The following is a 20,003-nucleotide window of genomic DNA, read 5'->3' on the forward strand; positions in this document are numbered from 1 at the left end:
TTTCCAGGTATTCACATCCGGATCTGATACACAGTTCAGAAAATAGCACCTGAGCAACAAAACAATCTTTTAATGTCAAACTCACTGTTCCAGTACTTATGGAGGGCACTGTATACAAACTGGCATGGTGCTAGCTGCTGCACATTCGCCTAAACCACGTGGAAGTATTTTAATAATCTAACAAAAATGTTAAAGTAGTATCTGAAGTACATTAACATAAAGAAAAGCAGTACTTGTTTGTCCGTATCGCCGCTGACGTTGGTCTGTACTTCTGTGTGTGATTACAGGGAACAATATGTCAGTGTGTTTTTGATTGATGTAGAAAGAACCCTTTCCTCCAGTACCTGCATTGAGGTCAGCTGTGGGCGTCCCCAGTGCCTCACCGCTGGCCGCAGTGCTGATGGGCGTGGAGACTTTGCCCTCGGCTGGCGCCCCTGTGCCGGGGGTGGAAGCATTGGGGGCTTCCTCTCCCCCCGCACCAGTCTCCTCCTCCACTTGCCCGTTATCCGTCTCCCAGCTATCACTTTCATCTTCCCACTCCTCTGACGAAGCCCCGCTGGTGCTGCCCTCCGCAGAGTCGTAGTACGTCTCTTCAATCTCCGACTCGACGTTATACAGGTGCTGATGGAACAGGAGGACATGGTTTATGATGATTATGATGAAATTTAAATAAAACGTTCTAATACTAATCACATGGATCTATCCATTTTGAACTTAATCTACAATGAAGAAAATAAATTAAATAAAGAAACAGAAATACACTGAATGAGAAGGTGTGTCCAAACTGCACTTTTTAAATGTACAAAGTATTTAATACAGGAACTATGAATATACAGCTCTGAATAAAAATAAGAATCCACTTAAAATTATGAGTTTCTTTGATTTTACCAAATTAAAAACCTCTGGAATATAATCAAGAGGAAAATGGATGATCACAAGCAATCAAAGCAAGCTGAACTGCTTGAATTTTTGCACCAGGAGTGGCATAAAATTATTCAAAAGCAATGTGTAAGACTGGTGGAGGAGAGCATGCCAAGATGCATGAAAACCACCAAATATTGATTTCTAAACACCTAAAACTTGATGAATTCGATCTTATTTTCTTTTAATTATTTGAGGTCTGAAATCTCTATCTTTTCTGCCATTTCACCCATTTCTCATTTTCTGCAAATAAATTCTCTAAATGACAATATTGTTATTTGGAATTTGGGATAAACTTTGTCTGTAGTTTACAGAATAAAACAACAATGTTCATTTTACTCAAACATATACCTATAAAAAGCAAAATCAGAGAAACTGATTCAGAAACTAAAGTGATCTCTTAATTTTTTCAGAGCTGTATAGATGTTTACATTACATGTACAAAAAATATGTTAGGTGGTGGAACAGATACCTGAGGCAGGACAACGGATTTAAAGTTATCGGCCCAAACCACCTCCACCTTACTGCTGACATCAACTCTGCACACCTGGCCCACGGTCCTCTGTACACAACAGATCAACAACCAAATCAGACACTGCACTTTGGCTAACAGCTGAACTGTAACTTTATGCTGATGTGAACACTAAACTACAGAGATCAATAAGGGCAAAGCTTTACTTCATTATTGAAGTCTTCGGAGTCAGAGTTGCCTATCCGGATTACGATGTCCGTAGTATGGAAGTGGAAGTCGGGATGATCTGCAATATCGTAAACACTGACGTCTTCCTCTTCGCCAATCACCTAAGCAAAGAGAAGAAAGAAACCCCACAAAAATGAATTATACAGATTAATTTATACATAGATAGACAAATGGAGAATTAAAAACAGGAAAATCTCCATTCTTAGGTTTGGACATTTCACAGTTCTTTTTATCAAAGCATCTGTTGGATGATGACTGTAATACAATAGATCAAGTTGAGATCAGGAAACTGGCAACATTACATGTTGGACACCGACCAATCATTGCTCATGTTCTTGCCTGAGTTTGTTGGACCATCTGTCAATCACTGTTAGAGCAGTTCTGTGAGATTTTCTAGCAGTTGTGTGTTCAGAAGGGAAAAATAATATTTATCTTTCAGTACTTGGTACTGTACCTCCCCGATGAGAGGTACTATTTCTATGGCTCAAAAACAACATTTACATATTGGTAAACGTCATAAAACATGTCATGAGACCTGTCAAACTAGTGAGAAAAGATAGATGAGGAAGATAGATGATCACAAGCCACCAAACCAAGCTGAACTGCCTGAATTTTTGCACCAGGAGTGGCATGAAGTTATCCAAAAGCAGAGTGTAAGACTGGTGGAGGAGAACATGGCAAGATGCATGAAAACTGTGATTAAAAACCAGGGTTATTCCACCAAATTTTGATTTCTGAACTCTTAAAACTTTAAACTTTCTTTCTTTGCATTATTTGTGGTCTGAAAGCTCTGCATCTTTTTTGTTATTTCAGCCATTTCTGCAAATAAATGCTCTAAATGTCAATATTTTTATTTGGAATTTGGGAGAAATGTTGTTTGTAGTTTATAGGATAAAACAACAACGTTCATTTTACTCAAACATACACCTCTAAAAAGCAAAATCAGAGAAACTGACTCAGAAACTGAAATGGTCTATTTAATTTTTTTCTGAACTGTATATATAAAAATCCCTCAGTACTGAATATTCCACAGCCAACTGATAGTGGTATTATAACAAAGTGGAAGCAGCAGGAAATGAAACCAACTCGCTGAGGCGCACAGTGCGCAAAGATCACCAACGTTCTGCAGAGTTAATGACTACAGACCTCCAACCATCATGTGACCTTCAAATTAGCTCAAGAACATTGCGTAGAGAGCTTGCCTAAATGCAATGCAGGCAAGCAGATATGATTGGCGATATAGTGTATGATTAAGAAAGACAGAATGTAAAAGAGTGTAAAAAGAAGATTTTAAGTAGACATATTTACATATCTGGCATAGAAATGTTTAGAATATTCCTTTGATTTAAGCAAGTTACACGATAACGTTTTTGAATTAATTTGCCTTACTGTATACTAAATCTTGTGATGTAAATGCTGCACATGCTCGCACTGTGATGACTGCGCTGCATTTTATAAGAAAGGGCTTTACCTCCACGTCGTCTCCAGCAGAGTTCAGTTTGATCCACTTTACTGCACACGTCCTGGCCTTGTGGTCACCTGACTGAATGACACCATACACACCAGGGTCCTGCAGCGCTTGAGCTGCAAATCAATCACATACAATTAATGTTAACTGTTCAGCTGTCTACATTTCTCCTCACACTCTGTTCATGCACATCAGGTACTGGGTGCAGCAGATGGGCTGATACTCACGCCGTTTGTCCACTACATAATCTCCAGGGCAGAACTCGTGGTTGTCCAGGTGCTGGATCGGGATGAGGTCATTAGAACGAATTCCCGTCTCCAGTCGCCCGTCCTTCCACATGACATCAGCAGAAGTAACAGTGGAAACCACCTCCACAGCCACCCTACAAACACAAAAACGGGAAAAAAAAAAAAAATCTGTGCTTTTTAAGTGTATTCGATGGGATAACAAAAAAATAAATAAAACGGGATAATAAATAAAAGTGTAGTAGCTTTTTGTAGCAATTGGCAAAATTAACGAAAACCTGTGAAAACTTATGTTAAGTACTCTCTATGTGGAATTTAGGCAAATTTTTTATTATGATCCGTTTTGGATTAATATTTTTTTCTTTAAAATTGAAAGCAGTACTATTACTGAGTAGGGTGGGGACATATATAATATTATAATAAATTGCATCAATTTTCCTACGTTATTATTTCACATACATTCACCAAAAAAAGGGTATCTGAGAGGTCATGCGAAACTTTTTTCAGACTATAACAGCTTTTGCTGGTCACCTGGAGAACCATGGTGCTGCTAATAGAACAGAACAGACAACTCCGTAATTAACTGCTGATTCACACATCCTTAATCCAAAGAAACGCAGAATTAAAACTGAGTGCAACAAGTGCTCGTTAAAATCACCAGATAGATCCAATCTTAAAGGAGACGGCTCCACAACTCACATAATAGAAGTGTTTAGTATGCTTAGTGCAATAATGTGAATTATAACAGTGAATCTCTACTATCCATGCTTTTGAGCAAATGTAGGATTTTAACATGTATTTATCAAGAAGAAACTGCTAGAAGTCCTGTGTATGTTAGCAACATTAGCCTAGAATCACACATTGTTAACAAAAGACACACATATCATCTACTAGAACCTGTCTTTGAATGACTGCATGTGATGGAAATGAACACCTTTTCAGATTTTTTCAAGTATTAATTATTCTAAAATTCTTGAACCACACCTTAAACCATGCCTTGCTTCCTTTCAAGGTTTTTTCCTCTGTCTGAGGGAGTTTTTCCTTCCCACTGTTACCATTGTGCTTACTCAAAAAAGAATTGGTCCCATATATTTGTTACATATAAAGCTGCTCTGTACCAACATTTACTGTAAAATGCTTTATCAATAAATTTAACTGAACTTAAGTAAATTGAACCAAATTGTGGCGTAATTCATGTTAATGCACTGAATCTTTTATTTAAAAGACAGATAAATTCAAAGTAGAATTAGTGATCTAGACCCCTGAGAAACACTTTACTGTGTGCAGCATTGCAGCAGATCAAGCTCAGGCCACAGGTGGACGAGGAGTGAAGACACTTACTGATATTTCAAACAAGGCTGGAGACATTGTACAAAATCCCGAGCAAGAGCGATCAATAAACACGTCTGAGTGTCTGAAAGTGTGAGTGTGTGTGTGTGTGTGTGTGTGTGTGTGTGTGTGTGTGTGTGTGTGTGTGTGTGTGTGTGTGTGTGTGTGCAGGGTGTTAAATGTCCCCGGCAACAGCCGATACGGTACTTGCCCTGTACTTCTGTCCCCTAGTGACAACTCTTAGGGTGTAGATCAGAACAGTATGATAATCATCACCATCATACAAAAACCCTGTATGTCTCTTTTGCTATGTTGACTTTTAGACGTCACTAGCAGCTGGTCTTCATTTTGTGTCAGAATTTTATAATTAATAGACCAATAGAAATGTTCCAAAAGGACTTGAAATTAAAAATTTCACACTGATTTGCACTCATACCCTGAATCATTACTGAATCAACGTGCACAAAACCTTAACATTTTTTGCACTATACGGCACACTTAAGATCCTTTCATTTTCCCCAAAAATCTCCAGTGTGCCTTATAATCTGGTGCATCTTATGTATGAATTTTACCAATCAGGTTGTAAAGAGCGGTAAAGCCACTCTGCTAAAGTACATCATTATACAGGAGTTTCAGTTTAGTTTTACAGCAGTATTAGCATAAGCTGCTAAACGTGCTGAGCACTAGCTTTTTGGCCGTCCAGAGATGAGTGTTATCGGCCTGTACCCTGCTGCTAACTCCAGCTAGCACTGCTGGAGCAGCATTAGCATTAGCTTCTAACCACAGTGCTAGCCGATTTGCTGTTCAGAGGCAAGTATATCAGACTGTGGCGTGCGACTTTAGACTTTACAGTGTTAAAACAAGATACGTGTAACGAACCACTAGCTAATAATCACCCTGGCTTACTGGAACACTTCCTCAGTGTAGCTCTGTTAGACTAGCGGTTAGCCGCAAATGCTAATGCTCCAGTTTTAGTGGAAATTTGTAAATCTAAGCTTACTGTAAATAAACAGAAGCGCCTTTCTCACCCAAATAAACATTTTTTAGGAGAGAAATCTGTGTAGATTAACATCCAGCACTCGTATGACCTACCAGACTCGTCTGAAATGTTTTTTTTTTGTAAGAATTACAGTTTTGTCTACTTAACTGCTGAATTTAGAAGGAAAACATGGTGACACCCCTGTTCCTACTACTAGTTACTAGTGTCGCATAAAATGTGCCGTATAATCCGGTGCAATAAAAATAAAAATAGAGCAGAAAAAATTAATTGTTTATTGATAGTGCACCTTATAATACGGTGCGCCTTATAGTGTGAAAAATGCGGTATATTGAGCTGTGATTGGTCAGGATTCACAATAAAATTCTTCCCATGCTTCATCTATTAATATTGACAAAAGGCCAAAAGGCCAATTTCACAATAATAATAACTTTACAACAGACCCATCATTTCTCAGTCTTTCTACTTGCACATCTTCAGCTTCCCTCCTTTAACACATCTGAATGAACTCATAATGAACTAAGTCTGTTAGAGCTGGGAGAACACAAGAGCAGCACTAATAACACTGGCCTGCTCTGCCCCAGGGTGAGATCTCAGAGTACTGCGCAGAACAAGTGAGGATTTCTAGCCACCGTCACTTCAATCACCTTTAACTCCTCTTTTATTTTAAGTTTGTTGTTGAAAGATACATATCCGTGCAATACACGTCAGCCAATTTGATTAGACAGCCACTATTAATTAAATAAGATATACGAACGCTGCCTGAATATTTCACTACTGCAAATCACTTCTAATGCAGACCATACATCACAACAACTCCATACTGCAGATTAAGGGTGTGCCATATCTCATTGTACACAATAATATCGCCACCATTTCGTGCCATATCACACTGTTTTTAGCAAAAGGAAAAAAAATTCCATTATATATCTACTAGAGACAGATTATATCTGTCCAGTATCATTTATTTTACTTTAGTTCTGGATATATGGAGATATTTGGAGTGCGTTATTAGTATCATGACATTCTGGGTCATTGTCTTCTGTTACAAATCTGATAAAATTATTGTAATTTTAAATATCTCAGTTAGGGGTGTACCATATCATAACGTATGTAATAATAAAATTGAATTTTTATTTTGTTGCAGTAGTGTATTCTTGGAAAAAAAAATTAATTCAATGTTATATCATCGCCAAGAGTATTGTCATCACAAAAATACCATGAAATATCGTGATATTATTTAATGGCCGTATTGCCCACCCCCACTGCAGATAATATATCATGATTTCCCTCAATGAGTTTCTAGGCTCAGTTATATAAACATGTAATGTTTGCATAACTTCCTGGAACGAGTTATTCATTCACATTAGTATTCATTAAGCATGATGACTAACAGATAAATCCAATATGAATCTAATCTTTTTAAAAATATATACATAATTTTCTTGCCATAAGCATTTAAAATATATTTTAGCTATCAGTAAGCAATACTATGCATCACACATTTCCTCAAAATGATTATACGGTCACCTGTCACAATAGACTCACCTGTCTCCTGGTTTGAACTCCCGAGAGAACTTGGTCTTCTTCTTCTTATGTTTCCTCTTCAGGTTTCGGATGGAGAGGGGGATGCTCTTCTTTCTGCTGGGGCCGCTCTGCAGCGAGGCTGTGGAGCTGGCGGAGGAAGTGATGGAGCTGGTGTCGTCCGTGTCCTCCACCTGCTCCTCATCTGACTCCAGCTCGCCCAGCTGAGGCCACTGGCCCTGCGGAACATCTACCTGATCCCCTCCATCCTCTGCTGGCTCAGGGGTTGGGACTGGACCGTTATTGGCACACTGCGTCACAGGGTCTTCCTCAGTACAGTCCTGCAGGGGCTCTGAATGAAGGATATACAAAGGAAAACAGTGTCAGGGGCTTTTTTTGTAATTGATGGGGTACACTCATGCTGCTTGAATGACCTCACACCCAACATTACTTCATTCCACTTAAACATTTAGACACCAGCTATCAACACTAGCATTGTATCAGGTAAGCACTGCAAGCTATACCAGTTAATAATAACACAGTCATATCTTGCACATACAAACACTATGTAAACATGTCCACTAACGTCAGAAGAGCTAATAAACTGTACAAGTAGTATTTATTGCCTTTACTATGGTTTCTGTGCAGTACAGCCATCTTGTATTCTGAACTTTTAGCTGTTGAGGCTCTTTTCACAATCCTTTTAGGAAATCTGATCTGTAAGAGGGATCAAGTTAAAGTTATCTACCATATTTTTAGCACTATAAGGAGCACCGGATTATAAGGCGCACTATCACCTAACGTCTTCTAATTTTCTGGTCTATATTCACACATAAGGCGCACCAGATTATAAGATGCATTATGCGACACTAGTAAGGAACGGGTGTATCCCCATGTTTTCCTTATAATTCAGCAGGTTAGCAGCTAATGCTGTTCCAGCAGTGCTAGCCAGGGTTAGCAGTAGCCTAATAGGCTGATAATAATCACCTCTGAACTGTGAAAAAAGTAGCGCTTAGCGGCTAATGCTAATACTGCTCGAGTCTCGAATCTCGCTGCTGGGAAACTAAACTGAAACTCCTGTGTAACGCTGTACTTCAGTGGAGAGGCTTTACTGCTCCTTACAACCTGACTGGTAAAATTCATAAATAAGGCACATCAGATTTTAAGACACACTGGCGATTTTTGCGAAAATTAAAAGGATTTTAAGTGCGCCTTATAGTGCGAAAAACACGGTACTTGGAACTAGGTAATTCCAACTTTCAAATTTGCAAGGTTAAGGACACAAGTTAAAGTATGAGGAAGGGTGATGGGTTGGTTGCTCACTGTGTTTAATCTTCATAATCATTTATCGTTACTAACTTACTTTTATCACCCACGTCACACTCTCCACCAAATTCTACTTTAGATAGGAGCAAGGTTTAACAAGAGGGCAATAGGAAATTAGAAATGATTGCAATAAATGAGTTTTTGCCACAATTTTATGCCAAAAAGATATACATCACTTGATATAATGCAGTGAAACCCCATTAAGGCACATTGCTCTTTTGAATACCCTTTTATATATATATATTTTTTAAATAATGAATTCAAATCAAATCACTGGGCCAAATATTGTATGATAAATCAATAATGTAATTATTGTGACAGGACTAGACAACATGTATGGGACTTGCATGATTTTTTGTATTTTCTCACCTCAAATACAACTCTTCCAATTTATTCACTTATAAATCAAACATTGTATCCCAGGAAAACACAACATACCAAGAACCACAGTTCTTACATTAAGTGTAAAATAGCTATTGGAGAAAAATAAACATGGCAGTACCTGGAATTTCTGCTTCCTCAGTTTTCCCTGTGGGTTGTACACTGTTGGACTGAGGGTCTGCACTCTCTGTGGTCTTCTTACCAGGGTGCTTTTTAAACATTCTTTTTACCTGTGAAAAAAAGGAAAGTGTGACGTCACTGACCAAAATCAAGTGCACACACTCCGAGTGTGGCAGCTGATAGAAGGTGTTGATCATAATCACACCTTCACCCTCAACGCTTTAGGAAAGTGTTTGCTTTTGGATTCGACTTGACTGTTGCCAGGTAGACCTTTTCTGCCTGTTTACTTCTTAAAGAAACAGCTGGGTAATGTTAAACAAATCACACGGCTTCAGCTTTTATTTAAGATAAAGTCAATGATAATGTATTGCACAGGAGCCAATTAAACAGAAAGTTGACTTTATTTACTATCTTTATTATACTTGTAGCTCAAGACACAGCAGTCAATCTCAGCAGGGTGTAAGGGGGTTAGCAGTGATGCGTACGTTTTTTTCTGAGCTGGATTACTTACTGATAGTTAATGACAGGTCACTGGACACTGCATTATAAGCCAATAAGAGTTAAAATAAATGCCATTTTTGGCATTTTGGTATATATTAATTTTAATGTATATTTGCAATCAAATCTAAAGCAATGCTATCACATCTAGTAGCCTTTCCTGGACACATGTTTAAGACCAACAGCAACAAGACAAACAACCAAAGAAACATCAAACAAGAAGACCAAGAGGAAGAAAAAAAAAAAAAAGATGATGCTGACCAAAAAAAAGACCAACAAGATGAAAAAGACCAACAAGGGGACAAAGTCCACCAACAAAAAGACAAAAACAGAAGAGTAACAAGACAACGACCTAAAAGAAGAAAAAGAAATAGAGAAGACCACAAAGAACAACACAAAAAAAGACACAGAAGACAACCAACACCATCACTCTTAAACACTTAATATTTCAAAGCTCACCTTGCGGATGACCGGGTCCTCAGGTAGGACAGGTGCTCCCTCAGGCCCCTCACAGGTGATACGCGTGGCATCACTTTTAGCAGGAAACACGTACAGAGCTCTCTCGCCCAGCTGCCTCTGCGTGTGGTCAAAGTAGCCTAGTCGCTTCACTCTGCGCACATGAGATCAGGAAGTGTGTCAAATTAAAAGTAAATTTTACATTTTTATTGCATCATTAGATAGAGATCCTAATATTAAAATATGATTACTTGAAAAATAGTTTGAGCATAAATTAACATTCTGATCTGATTAGGGTTTTTTTTTTTTGCACATTTTTACATTAGAGAAGTACTGCCAATAAAATAAGACTCTCTAGAACAGATACACAGGAATTGGACATACCAGCAAATAACAATATGACTTAAAGGATATTTAAACTTTAAATCTGATCCGCTGATATATAATGAGTAAACAAGTAATCTGTTGTGTTTGGGCAATTTGAAAAACGGAGACTTTGAGCTTGCCGTTTGGTATTAAATGTACAGAACCAATCAGAAGTTTGGACATACTTTATTCAATTCAACTTACTGTTTTCTTCTTTATATGATATGATTTACATTGTAAATTTATTACTGAAGATATTAAAGCTAAACAGGAACTCGTATGGAATTATTTTCCTAATAATAAAAAAAAACTGTTAAACCAGAATATGTTTAATACTTTAGACTCTTATGAGTAACCACATTTTGGAATCGTTTTCTCAGCGTCTTGAAGGAGTTTCTGGAGGTGCTGAACAATAGTTGCTGCTTTCCTTCACGCTGTGAAGCTCCAGCTTATCCCTAATCACCATCTCAGTTGGGTTTAGATCAGAAGATTGTAAAGGTCAAATTATTTTTTTGTTTACAGTAATTCCAAGTGTATCCTTTAATTGTTTTTATGTCTTTAATATTAATATTAAGATAAAAAAATAAGTGAATAATAGAAGAAATACACTGAGATCAAACTTTTGACTGGTTTTATACATTACATCTGTATGCTACTATTAACTCCAGAAGCACAGTGCCTGTCTAACAGACACACCCATCACCTTAACAGGGTGTAAGGGGGTTCTCGCAATGTTAACTGTTTTTTCTGAGCTGGATTACTCACAGATAGTTAATGACAGGCCACTAAACACTGCCTTAGCTATAAAGCTCCGAATACCAGCATATCAGTTTCCATTACAACACATATGAGTTAAATTAAAACAACAATTCTTCTTAGGTATAAGTTCAAGTACTTATTTTTGCCATTTTTCGGCCACCAGAAACTACTGACCTCAGTGACTTTCTGCCAATAATTGCAATCAAATCCAAAGCAACGCTCCAAAATCTAGTAGTAAGCCTTCCTTGGAAATTTGGGATAAAAACAAATTTAATTGTCCTGTCCAATTCAGCTACCAGTTTTATTTTTTTAATTCTAATCTGAAATGACTTCATTTCACTAGAGCTGTAAGAAATTACTTAACAACCCTGCAGTCGTGCTCATCACGAGGCAGATCAGAGCCTGTGCTTACTGCAGTGGAAAAAGTTCACACGAATGCTAACGCTTCATTCTGATCCAAATAGATCTGACAGCTTTTCATGTGTCTTAGCAGCCCAGCTACAAAAAAAAAGCCATCAGATGGTACTGCGGTGGAATTTTAATAGCAGATTTTATAATCTATGCAACAAAAAAAAGAAAAAAAGAGAGAGAGGCCGTATGTTTCTGCAGGACGTCCTTTAAAACACAGACTGCAGTGATAAACTTCATAACAGCCCCGTCACACACACCTGCAGTGCAGCGAGAGACTCTGAGTCACTTCCACACAAACAGCATGAATGCATGGATCTAAAAGGCACTGAATATACCTGCACTGCAACTGATCACTGAAAATTCTGTTTAAAAAAAGCCAGAGGAGAACCTGCACAAATGCACAACTCTGCTTCCTATTAAAAACCACTCACAGAATCCTTAAGCTCATTGTCTGTACAGAAAAATATCTTAAATCTGTCAACCAGGTTTGTAGGAGGCAAAAGAAAGGGAGAATAGAATGTTTTCCTTGATTTTAGCTCTTAGGGACAGAAGGTATTCCAGCGACAGCAGTATTACCAGTTAAGGGTAAAACCAGCACCTTATTAAAAGTGACTGACGCACAGAATCGACTCTGACAGCTCATTTGTTACGACGCTTGTTTTGACACAGCCTACAAGATTTGCTCTAGAGGCTTCAATAACAGTTACAGAACAGCTTTACGGAGTTTGTCACAAAAGCAGCAGCTAATGTGACTGAACGTCATGCTGTTCTAATGCTGTTAAAAGAAAATCCTGGACATTTACTGAAGGAGATGAGAGGGGGAACAGTAAAAATCTACCCTAAATAAACAGGTTAATACAGACTAACACAAAAAAAAAACTCTCCATAAAAAATCTTCAGATATGTAAATGGAGACACAAAAGGGTTTAAAAGTGCTTCCTATGCTGCCCTATAAAAAAGACTCCCTAGTGCTACTTTTGGGTTGTGTACCTCATAGTGAGAGATTGTTGAATGCTAGACATGCCTCTACAGCACACTTGTCTAGTTAAAAAAAACTCTACAAATGATCATGAAAGGGGCACATAATTTAACCAATAGAAGCAGGACAGTAATTTTGATGAAATTTTGAGCTAAGCAAACATTTAGTTTCTTTCTTAATTCATGAAAAACAGAAGAGAAAGGTCCTATTTAAACTTTAAGCTAAAACTAACTCACCAAGTACACTGTCGACCATATAATGCATATATAATATATATAAAATAGTATGTTTCGTACTAACGGCACCGCTGTACATTGACACCTATTGGGTTCAACTGTTTCCCCAGTACCAGAGCAGTTTGCCGCTGCCGCAGAGCAGTGCGGGAAGCTTTGCGTTTCTACAGCCATAATTACAGCTACACCGAATTCCTGCTAGCGATAGCATGGCAGAAAACGTGACCTGAACTCACATGAACAGGGAAAAATTGTAGTCCAATTTTCCAGTAATATTACAATTGGTGAACACCCTGAGCTATCAATAAATAAAAATAAAGAAAGAAGGAAGGAAAAACATTAAATCAGAAGTTGTATCCAAACTTTTGACTGGTATTGTACATCACATCTGTTTATCATCTTGAACCTGAGGTATTAAGTCTAAAAAAACTGGATCCCGGAGAACACACACAGTGGGATTTCAGCAGGATGTAAGGGGGGTTTGTAGTGATGCTGACTGTTAATTGTTACAGAGCTATACAACACTTCTACACTCATATAGAGATAACAGGAGGAAGATGAGGATCAGAGCTGTTTTCTGACGTTGAGAGAGACACACACATTTGTACAGGTGCCGTAACGGACACCACACACCAAAACACTGGTCACAGACGGTTTCAAAAAACAAACTTTCTGTTTCAGTATGTGTGAGTGAACACGTACTTGCAGAGGTTTTCCTGCGTGATGGTGGATGGAGGAGGAAAGACGCTGTCCGAGCCTTGAGGAGAGTAGCTCTTCGTGATCCACGTCACCTTCAGCTCCACAACCTGGACCTGTGTTTTGAAAAAGAAAAAAAAAAAAAAAAAAAAAAAAAAACAAAACAGTAGCTTAGCTGACGTTCTGATATTCCACACTCCAGACTACTGTGATTAGTTATGCAGGACTGAGCACAGTCCAATATACAGCCTCATTCAAAGGCACTTTAGCTGCCTAGTTCAAGAGACAGACTGCAATCCAATGCACCTCAATTTCAGACTAAAGTGGAGTAGAATTTGATTAGCCCTGGAAAGCCTGAATTTAAACACAAAAATCAGGGCTGAAGATCTTTAGCAGGCCTGTGTGTCAGACTCAGTCGAGCAGAAATACAAGTAATAATCGCTGCTCAAATGTATATTATATTTTAATTTCACAAAACAATCAAGTTTCAGTCTGTCTGAATGGGGGTGCATTTGACATTCAGCATGCAGCTAAAATATCGCATGTGTTTCACAATACAATCCATATAAAGGTCGAACGAAGTGACCAGGCAAAAATAGGGTCCAATTGTGGGCTATAAACTGCTTGCAGCTATTAGGGCTTAATGTTTAATTGTTTTTTTAATTGAAATCGCGATTTGAATTGACGCAATTTTTTTAATCGGAGGAGCTTCGATTTGAATTAGCCAACAGCCTGCAAGTGCGTGTGTGTGAAAACGCAGCCTGCTCTTCCGGAGACACGTCAAGACGTTGCTTCACGCGTGCCGTGATGTCACTGCGTTTGTAGTCCGTAGAGTGCTGGGGATTGTAGTCTTTGGGCTCAGTCATTCCCATGCTCAGCGGGAATGACAGGAGGCCCAGAGTGAGCCGTGGCCAGCGTGACAATGTCTTAATATTTATGTCCTATCATTGTTCTGTCTAATAATAAATAAAATCTGTAAAACTTTGATAAATGTGTTTGGAAAATAAAGAAAATTAATATTAATACATAAATGCATATTATGTATACACACACACTAATACAGGTTTAGGGTTTAATGGATAATCACAATTTGAATCACAATCTTCAATATTCTGTCAAAAAAACAAAAACAAATCGCAATTAGATTTTTTCCCCCCAAATCTTGCAGCCCTAGCAGCTATGCATGTATGGCTGACATATTATGATAACCATGTCATGCATAGTAGCAGTATTATTCATACTCATTAAAAAAAAGCTCTTAATTTAGAGGATCCTAAAGATATTTTAAACTTTTATTTGTTTTTGTTCAAGTTTTATCAAGTACTTGAATTCAGAGTATGCAAATAAATATTAATAATGTTCATACGTTTTGGTGCTGATTTCTAGACGTTGCCTACCTCTTCCACGACCACTCTGAACTTGCTCTTCTTGCTGAGAACAGGTTTTACTCCATACAGCCACTGAACATTGGAGAAAACCTTAGCCGGACCGATTAGCACCTGTCCCGGGTAGAAGCCGTACGCTTCATCAAAGAACAGACCCTGCGGAGAAGATGATTGAAAACAATAATGAAGCAGAACATGCAGAGAGCAGCCAGGACAACTACAGTGACATTTATAACCCTGTGTTGTAAAGTGATTCGTTAATCCCATGCAAAAAAAACTAAATTTAATTACAGCCTGTACAACCGAAGCCAAAAAAAAATAAATAAATAAAAAAAATAATAAAAGTTTGAACAGTTTATTTCTCTTGACTCTTGATCACTTTAAAATCTGTTCCTGAGGAAATCATTATCTTGGCTATGACTGAAATGGATCCCTACTCCCTCATTACTACTGTGCCATATAGGAAGAGACTATTCCGTTTACTAAGAGGTAAATATGAGTGAATTTGGATGCTACTTCATCATTACTGTGCATCAACTAACACTGAATTAAAAGTTAGTAAAATCACTGAGATGTTTACAGAGTAATCTCAGACTGTTACATTACATTATTTAGAAACATAAGCATCCCACTAATGAACTACATGTAGAAATAAGTGAACTTTACTGCGGCCAGCGGCATGCAATTTTGGCATGTTCTCCTCCACCAGTCTTACACACTGCTTTTGGACAACTTTATGCCACTCCTGGTGCAAAGATTCAAGCAGTTCAGCTTGATTTGATGGCTTGTGATCATCCATCTTCCTCTTGACTACATACCAGACATTTTAATTTGATAAAAATCTAAGAAACTAATCATTATTATTAAGTGGTCTCGTATTTTTTTTCCAGAGCTGTATATAGTTTGCTTAAGCAACTGTCTCTACTATCCAGGGAATGTTTTCTAAGATATCTGAAATCATCACTGTGAGGATTTATTATATTTATTTTTTGTGTATATAATAATCATATGAAAATGGATTCGAGGCCAGCTCACTTTGATCATCTCATGACCGCCAAAGTGGATACACAATAAATGAGAGGCACAGTAGGGAGGCACCTTAATAAATAAACTGATTAAAAAAAGGTCTTTTGTGGCCTCGGGCAACAGAGCTATAAAAGTTGTGAGAATGTCACCTCTACGCACACACACACAGCCTTACCGAATCACTGACATGTGGGTAAACATCATAGAGTTTGGCACCGTCTTCTTCACTCATCGAACATCTGCAGAAAAACAAGCATAAAAATGTCATAAAAACGTTAATAAAGTAAAAGATTGTCCTGTGATTTTTTACTCAAACTGCACATGCATCACCATGATCAGATATGTACAGTAAATAATGGCAGCCCATGTTTGTGCATTCTCAATAATAGCATAATTAATATTACAAAATAAAAAATAAACAAATAAATAAATAAATAAAAGTAAAAACAGAAAAATAGTGTCATGTTTGTCTGCTACCTCGCTCCATTGGAGAGTTTCAGGATGATGTGATTGCTGAGGTCATACACCTTCCCCAACCAGAAGTCATACACAATGTAATCACCGTACATAAAAGACTATGAGGGAAAGAGAGCGACACAGAAACAGTCAAAGTCAAAAAATGTCTAACACAGCTGTGACAAACAGATCATTACAGAGAAGCTACTTTTTATTTCTTACATTTTCGAAACAAGTAAAAGTTGTTTATAACCAAAATAGGCAGGCATATAAAATATATGTATAATTCAGATTCAAATATTGGTTGAAAGACACTTGGTGGTCTAAAGCGCCGCCACTGTAATCAGGAGATCGCCGGTTAAATCCTGTTCATGTAGCTTGCAATCAGCTGCCAGAGTCTGAGAGAGCACAATTGGCCTTGCTCTCTCTGGGTGGGTAGATAACGCTCTCTCCACACACCACTCCATAGGGTGATGTTGATCATCACAAGGCGTCTGTGAGCTGATGTATCGGAACCTTTCCTCCAAGTGCGAAGTAATACTACTCAGCAATGCTGCATCAGCAGCAGTTCAAAAAGAGGCGGAGTCTGACTTTACATGCATCAGAGGAGGCATGTGCTAGTCTTCACCCTCATGGTGTTGGGGCATCACTAGTGATAGGGGAAGTCCTAATGAATGTGTTGGAAAATTGGGCTTATAAATCAGGGAGAAATTGGATTAAAAATTAGAAAAAAAAAAAAAAAAAAAAAAACACATACACACAGACACTTGGCTGCCCAGCTGGCAAATAAGATATTGAAGGCTTGATCCAACCAAAGTCCCAAAAAAGTATAACTATCCTTAAAATATATATATATATATATATATAAACAAACAAACACATACCTAAAACTAAGACATAATGATAAATGAATTCAAAGTAAATACATAAAAACCCTTATCATTATTATGGAGAAGCCAAAAAATAAGAGAGCCTGGTTGGAACTTGTTAAAGTAACTCATTACACAAAGCATTTGTACATGTTAAGTGACTTTGATGTAAACAAGCTGGTGTTAACAAGTGGTGACTCTTGCCATTTGCTCCAATTAATGAGAAATATAAAGATATAATAGAAAGAAAATAAACCCAAAGTGTTGAATGTTTGTCTACAGTACAATTTCAGTTATACAATAGTGACTATATATGCATGAATGTGCTCTCAGTTGATACAGTTTAAGCAGGGAAAGATATAAAACTCACCCAGATGTGTTGCAGGTCGCGACTATTTACAGGATAAAGACAACAGTTGGTCCCCACCAGCTTTACAGCACACTCTGTGTTGATGTTGGTCACTATTCCGCACTGCTTGTCCTGTAAGACCCAAACATGGTGAGATTATTCACAGTCTCGAGTACAATCACCACCAGCACTGACCTACAACCGCGTCTTTAAACAGCTGTTAAATCGGCAGGTTATCTATTAGATCCTGAGGATTAAATAAGATCAATTACCACTCGACACTCAACAGTTTGATTAATAACACGTGAACCGAGTCAGGGTGAGGGGGCTGAGAGCGCACTGTGCAGGGCGTAATTAATGGATTTAGATAAGGGACAGACTTACATTTGAATTCATTCTGCGCACAAAGTCTCTAGGCACGATGGATCGATCTTCAAGTTTCAGCTGTGTGTGTGAGAGAGAGAAAGAGAGAGAGAGAGAGAGAGAGAGAGAGAGAGAGAAACAGTGTTAGTAATCACTGCATGCACTCCTCTTGCCCACAGTGTGGAGTCATGTTTATGATTACGGGTGTAGGAAATATATCAAAGCATTGCAATATTATAAGATAATCCTTAATTAGTCCCACATTGGGATAATTTACAGTGTTACAGCAGCAAAGTGATAGCGAAAGACAATAAAACATGTTATTAGGGTATACATTTTAAAGCATCAAAAAATACAATATTTGTTTAGAATATTTACATCAATTACACATGAATAAACTGTATTGCACATGTTATGGTAAATATTAAAAATATAGTGTGTGTGTTTTGCAATACTGCATCAATTATTTAAAAAATAAATGAAATCAATTTTTAAAGGAACAGTTCTCATGTGTTCTCATGTGCATATCATGGTGTTTTATTATGACAATTTTCCTAACGATTTCCTGTACGATATATCATTTAAGCATAGTCATCGCGATGTGCGTATGCACAATAGTCACATCGCAGGACGTGCAATGTCACGTAAGGCAATAAAAACAAACACATCATGTTGCAACGTTTTGATTCTTGACACAAAAAGTAGATACACAGCTATGTCTCCGTGTCTGCTGCTGCCTGAGAAGGACAAGGGGGAGGGGAAGCGCGAGGGGGAGGGGGCTTTTAATCCCAGGAAAACAATTGTTTTTACCTTTTAAAAATTCCATTTAAATGCTTGATTATTGTTGTTTTGCCATTTTCCTCTGGTTTAGAGTGCTTGGCTGACTATAAAGCGCTGACTCTGCTCTCGGTCAGTCTGGATCTCTGTCGTGAGACAGCGCATGGGTGGGGGTGGGGCTGGTGCTGTTATGGATCCTGCATTGTTTATTATCACAATATATATCGCAATCACCAAGAGGAGGGAGGGGGTGGGGGGAGTAATGCCAAATTTTTACGTTATCGTGCAGCTTTAGCTTCTATAGTATCACAGTACATTGAATCACGACTCCTACCTAGCTTTATGTATCGTATCACCAAGTTCTTGCCTATACACAGCCCTAATAATGACTGCCTCATGCTGCTGCTGTTGTGCAGCATTTACATAGTGCTAAATAGGGGATGCTGCCATGGGATCACCAGTTTGAATTCTGGATTATGCTCCTTGCCATCAGCAACCGAGAGAGCATACCCGACCTTACTCTCTCTGAGTGGAAAGACTGCACTCTCCACACACTTCTAGTGTGCTGTTTATCCGCACAGGCATCTATTAGCTGATACATTGGACCTGGGGATCTGGCTAGTGTTGTGACCAAGGCTACTGATGGGAAGGACTAAGAAGTGGGTTGGGTAACTGACCTTCCAAATTAGGAATAAAAGGTGTAGTACTAAATCAGGACCATGATCCAGAAGCTCTACCTCTCTTCCAGGCTTCACATAACCACTAACTGAATATGTCTGATGCAGGTAACAGATATGGGATGATGGCGATGACTGATGTTTCTCAGTCATGTGATCTGTTCAGGAATCTGTTGAGTCTAGGAAAACACTAAGGCCAACCCTCAAGTCCTGGAAGGTTCCAGTTGCTTCCAATTAGCATTCCTTAATAAACTCTTTTTAAGTGCCTCATCCAATCACACGGCCCAACTCATCTCACTCCAGTAAAATGCTGCATCCTAAAATGGTCCATTGATTCAAAAGTCAGGACCTGGTTCAATCAGGCTGGGATGGGACAGTCAGGCAGCAGTAAACAAACCACTCAGTCAAATGTATTCACGAAGCACTTTATTAGCACTTTGTTAATACTGGGTAGGGCCTTCTTGCTCTCAAAACAGCCTTGAGTCAGGCCTACTACACACTAGTGCATGGTAGTACACCGGTTCATGCAGTATATCGGTTTTAATTTCCCTACCTATAGGCATTTTTCATATAACAAAATACCGCTAGTTGTGCTACAAGGCATTGTGTGGAACAGCACTGCCAAAGAAGCACACTGGGTACCTCTCACTAGCTAACACTAGCCAATTAGCAAATCAAGCTAAAACAGTCTG

General features: G+C 38.3%; 1 protein-coding gene across 1 annotated transcript in view; it reads right to left on the minus strand.

Moving 5' to 3' along the window:
* The window catches only part of ube2o (ubiquitin-conjugating enzyme E2O), a 56,137-nt gene that overhangs the window by 10,911 nt on the left and 25,223 nt on the right, over positions 1–20,003 (minus strand). The window contains exons 2-15 of the mRNA XM_022675599.2: positions 17,879–17,938; positions 17,516–17,626; positions 16,298–16,395; positions 15,996–16,059; positions 14,807–14,950; positions 13,416–13,525; positions 9,969–10,119; positions 9,013–9,121; positions 7,209–7,536; positions 3,317–3,471; positions 3,093–3,205; positions 1,600–1,722; positions 1,394–1,483; positions 345–621 (exon numbers count right to left, since the gene is read on the minus strand). Of these exons, the coding sequence (XP_022531320.2) occupies positions 345–621; positions 1,394–1,483; positions 1,600–1,722; positions 3,093–3,205; positions 3,317–3,471; positions 7,209–7,536; positions 9,013–9,121; positions 9,969–10,119; positions 13,416–13,525; positions 14,807–14,950; positions 15,996–16,059; positions 16,298–16,395; positions 17,516–17,626; positions 17,879–17,938 (1,933 nt within the window). The remainder of the gene's footprint in view (positions 1–344; positions 622–1,393; positions 1,484–1,599; positions 1,723–3,092; positions 3,206–3,316; positions 3,472–7,208; positions 7,537–9,012; positions 9,122–9,968; positions 10,120–13,415; positions 13,526–14,806; positions 14,951–15,995; positions 16,060–16,297; positions 16,396–17,515; positions 17,627–17,878; positions 17,939–20,003) is intronic.

This window comes from Astyanax mexicanus, chromosome 5 (genome assembly GCF_023375975.1).
Source record: "Astyanax mexicanus isolate ESR-SI-001 chromosome 5, AstMex3_surface, whole genome shotgun sequence".
In the NCBI taxonomy this organism is placed as follows: Eukaryota; Metazoa; Chordata; class Actinopteri; order Characiformes; family Acestrorhamphidae; genus Astyanax; species Astyanax mexicanus.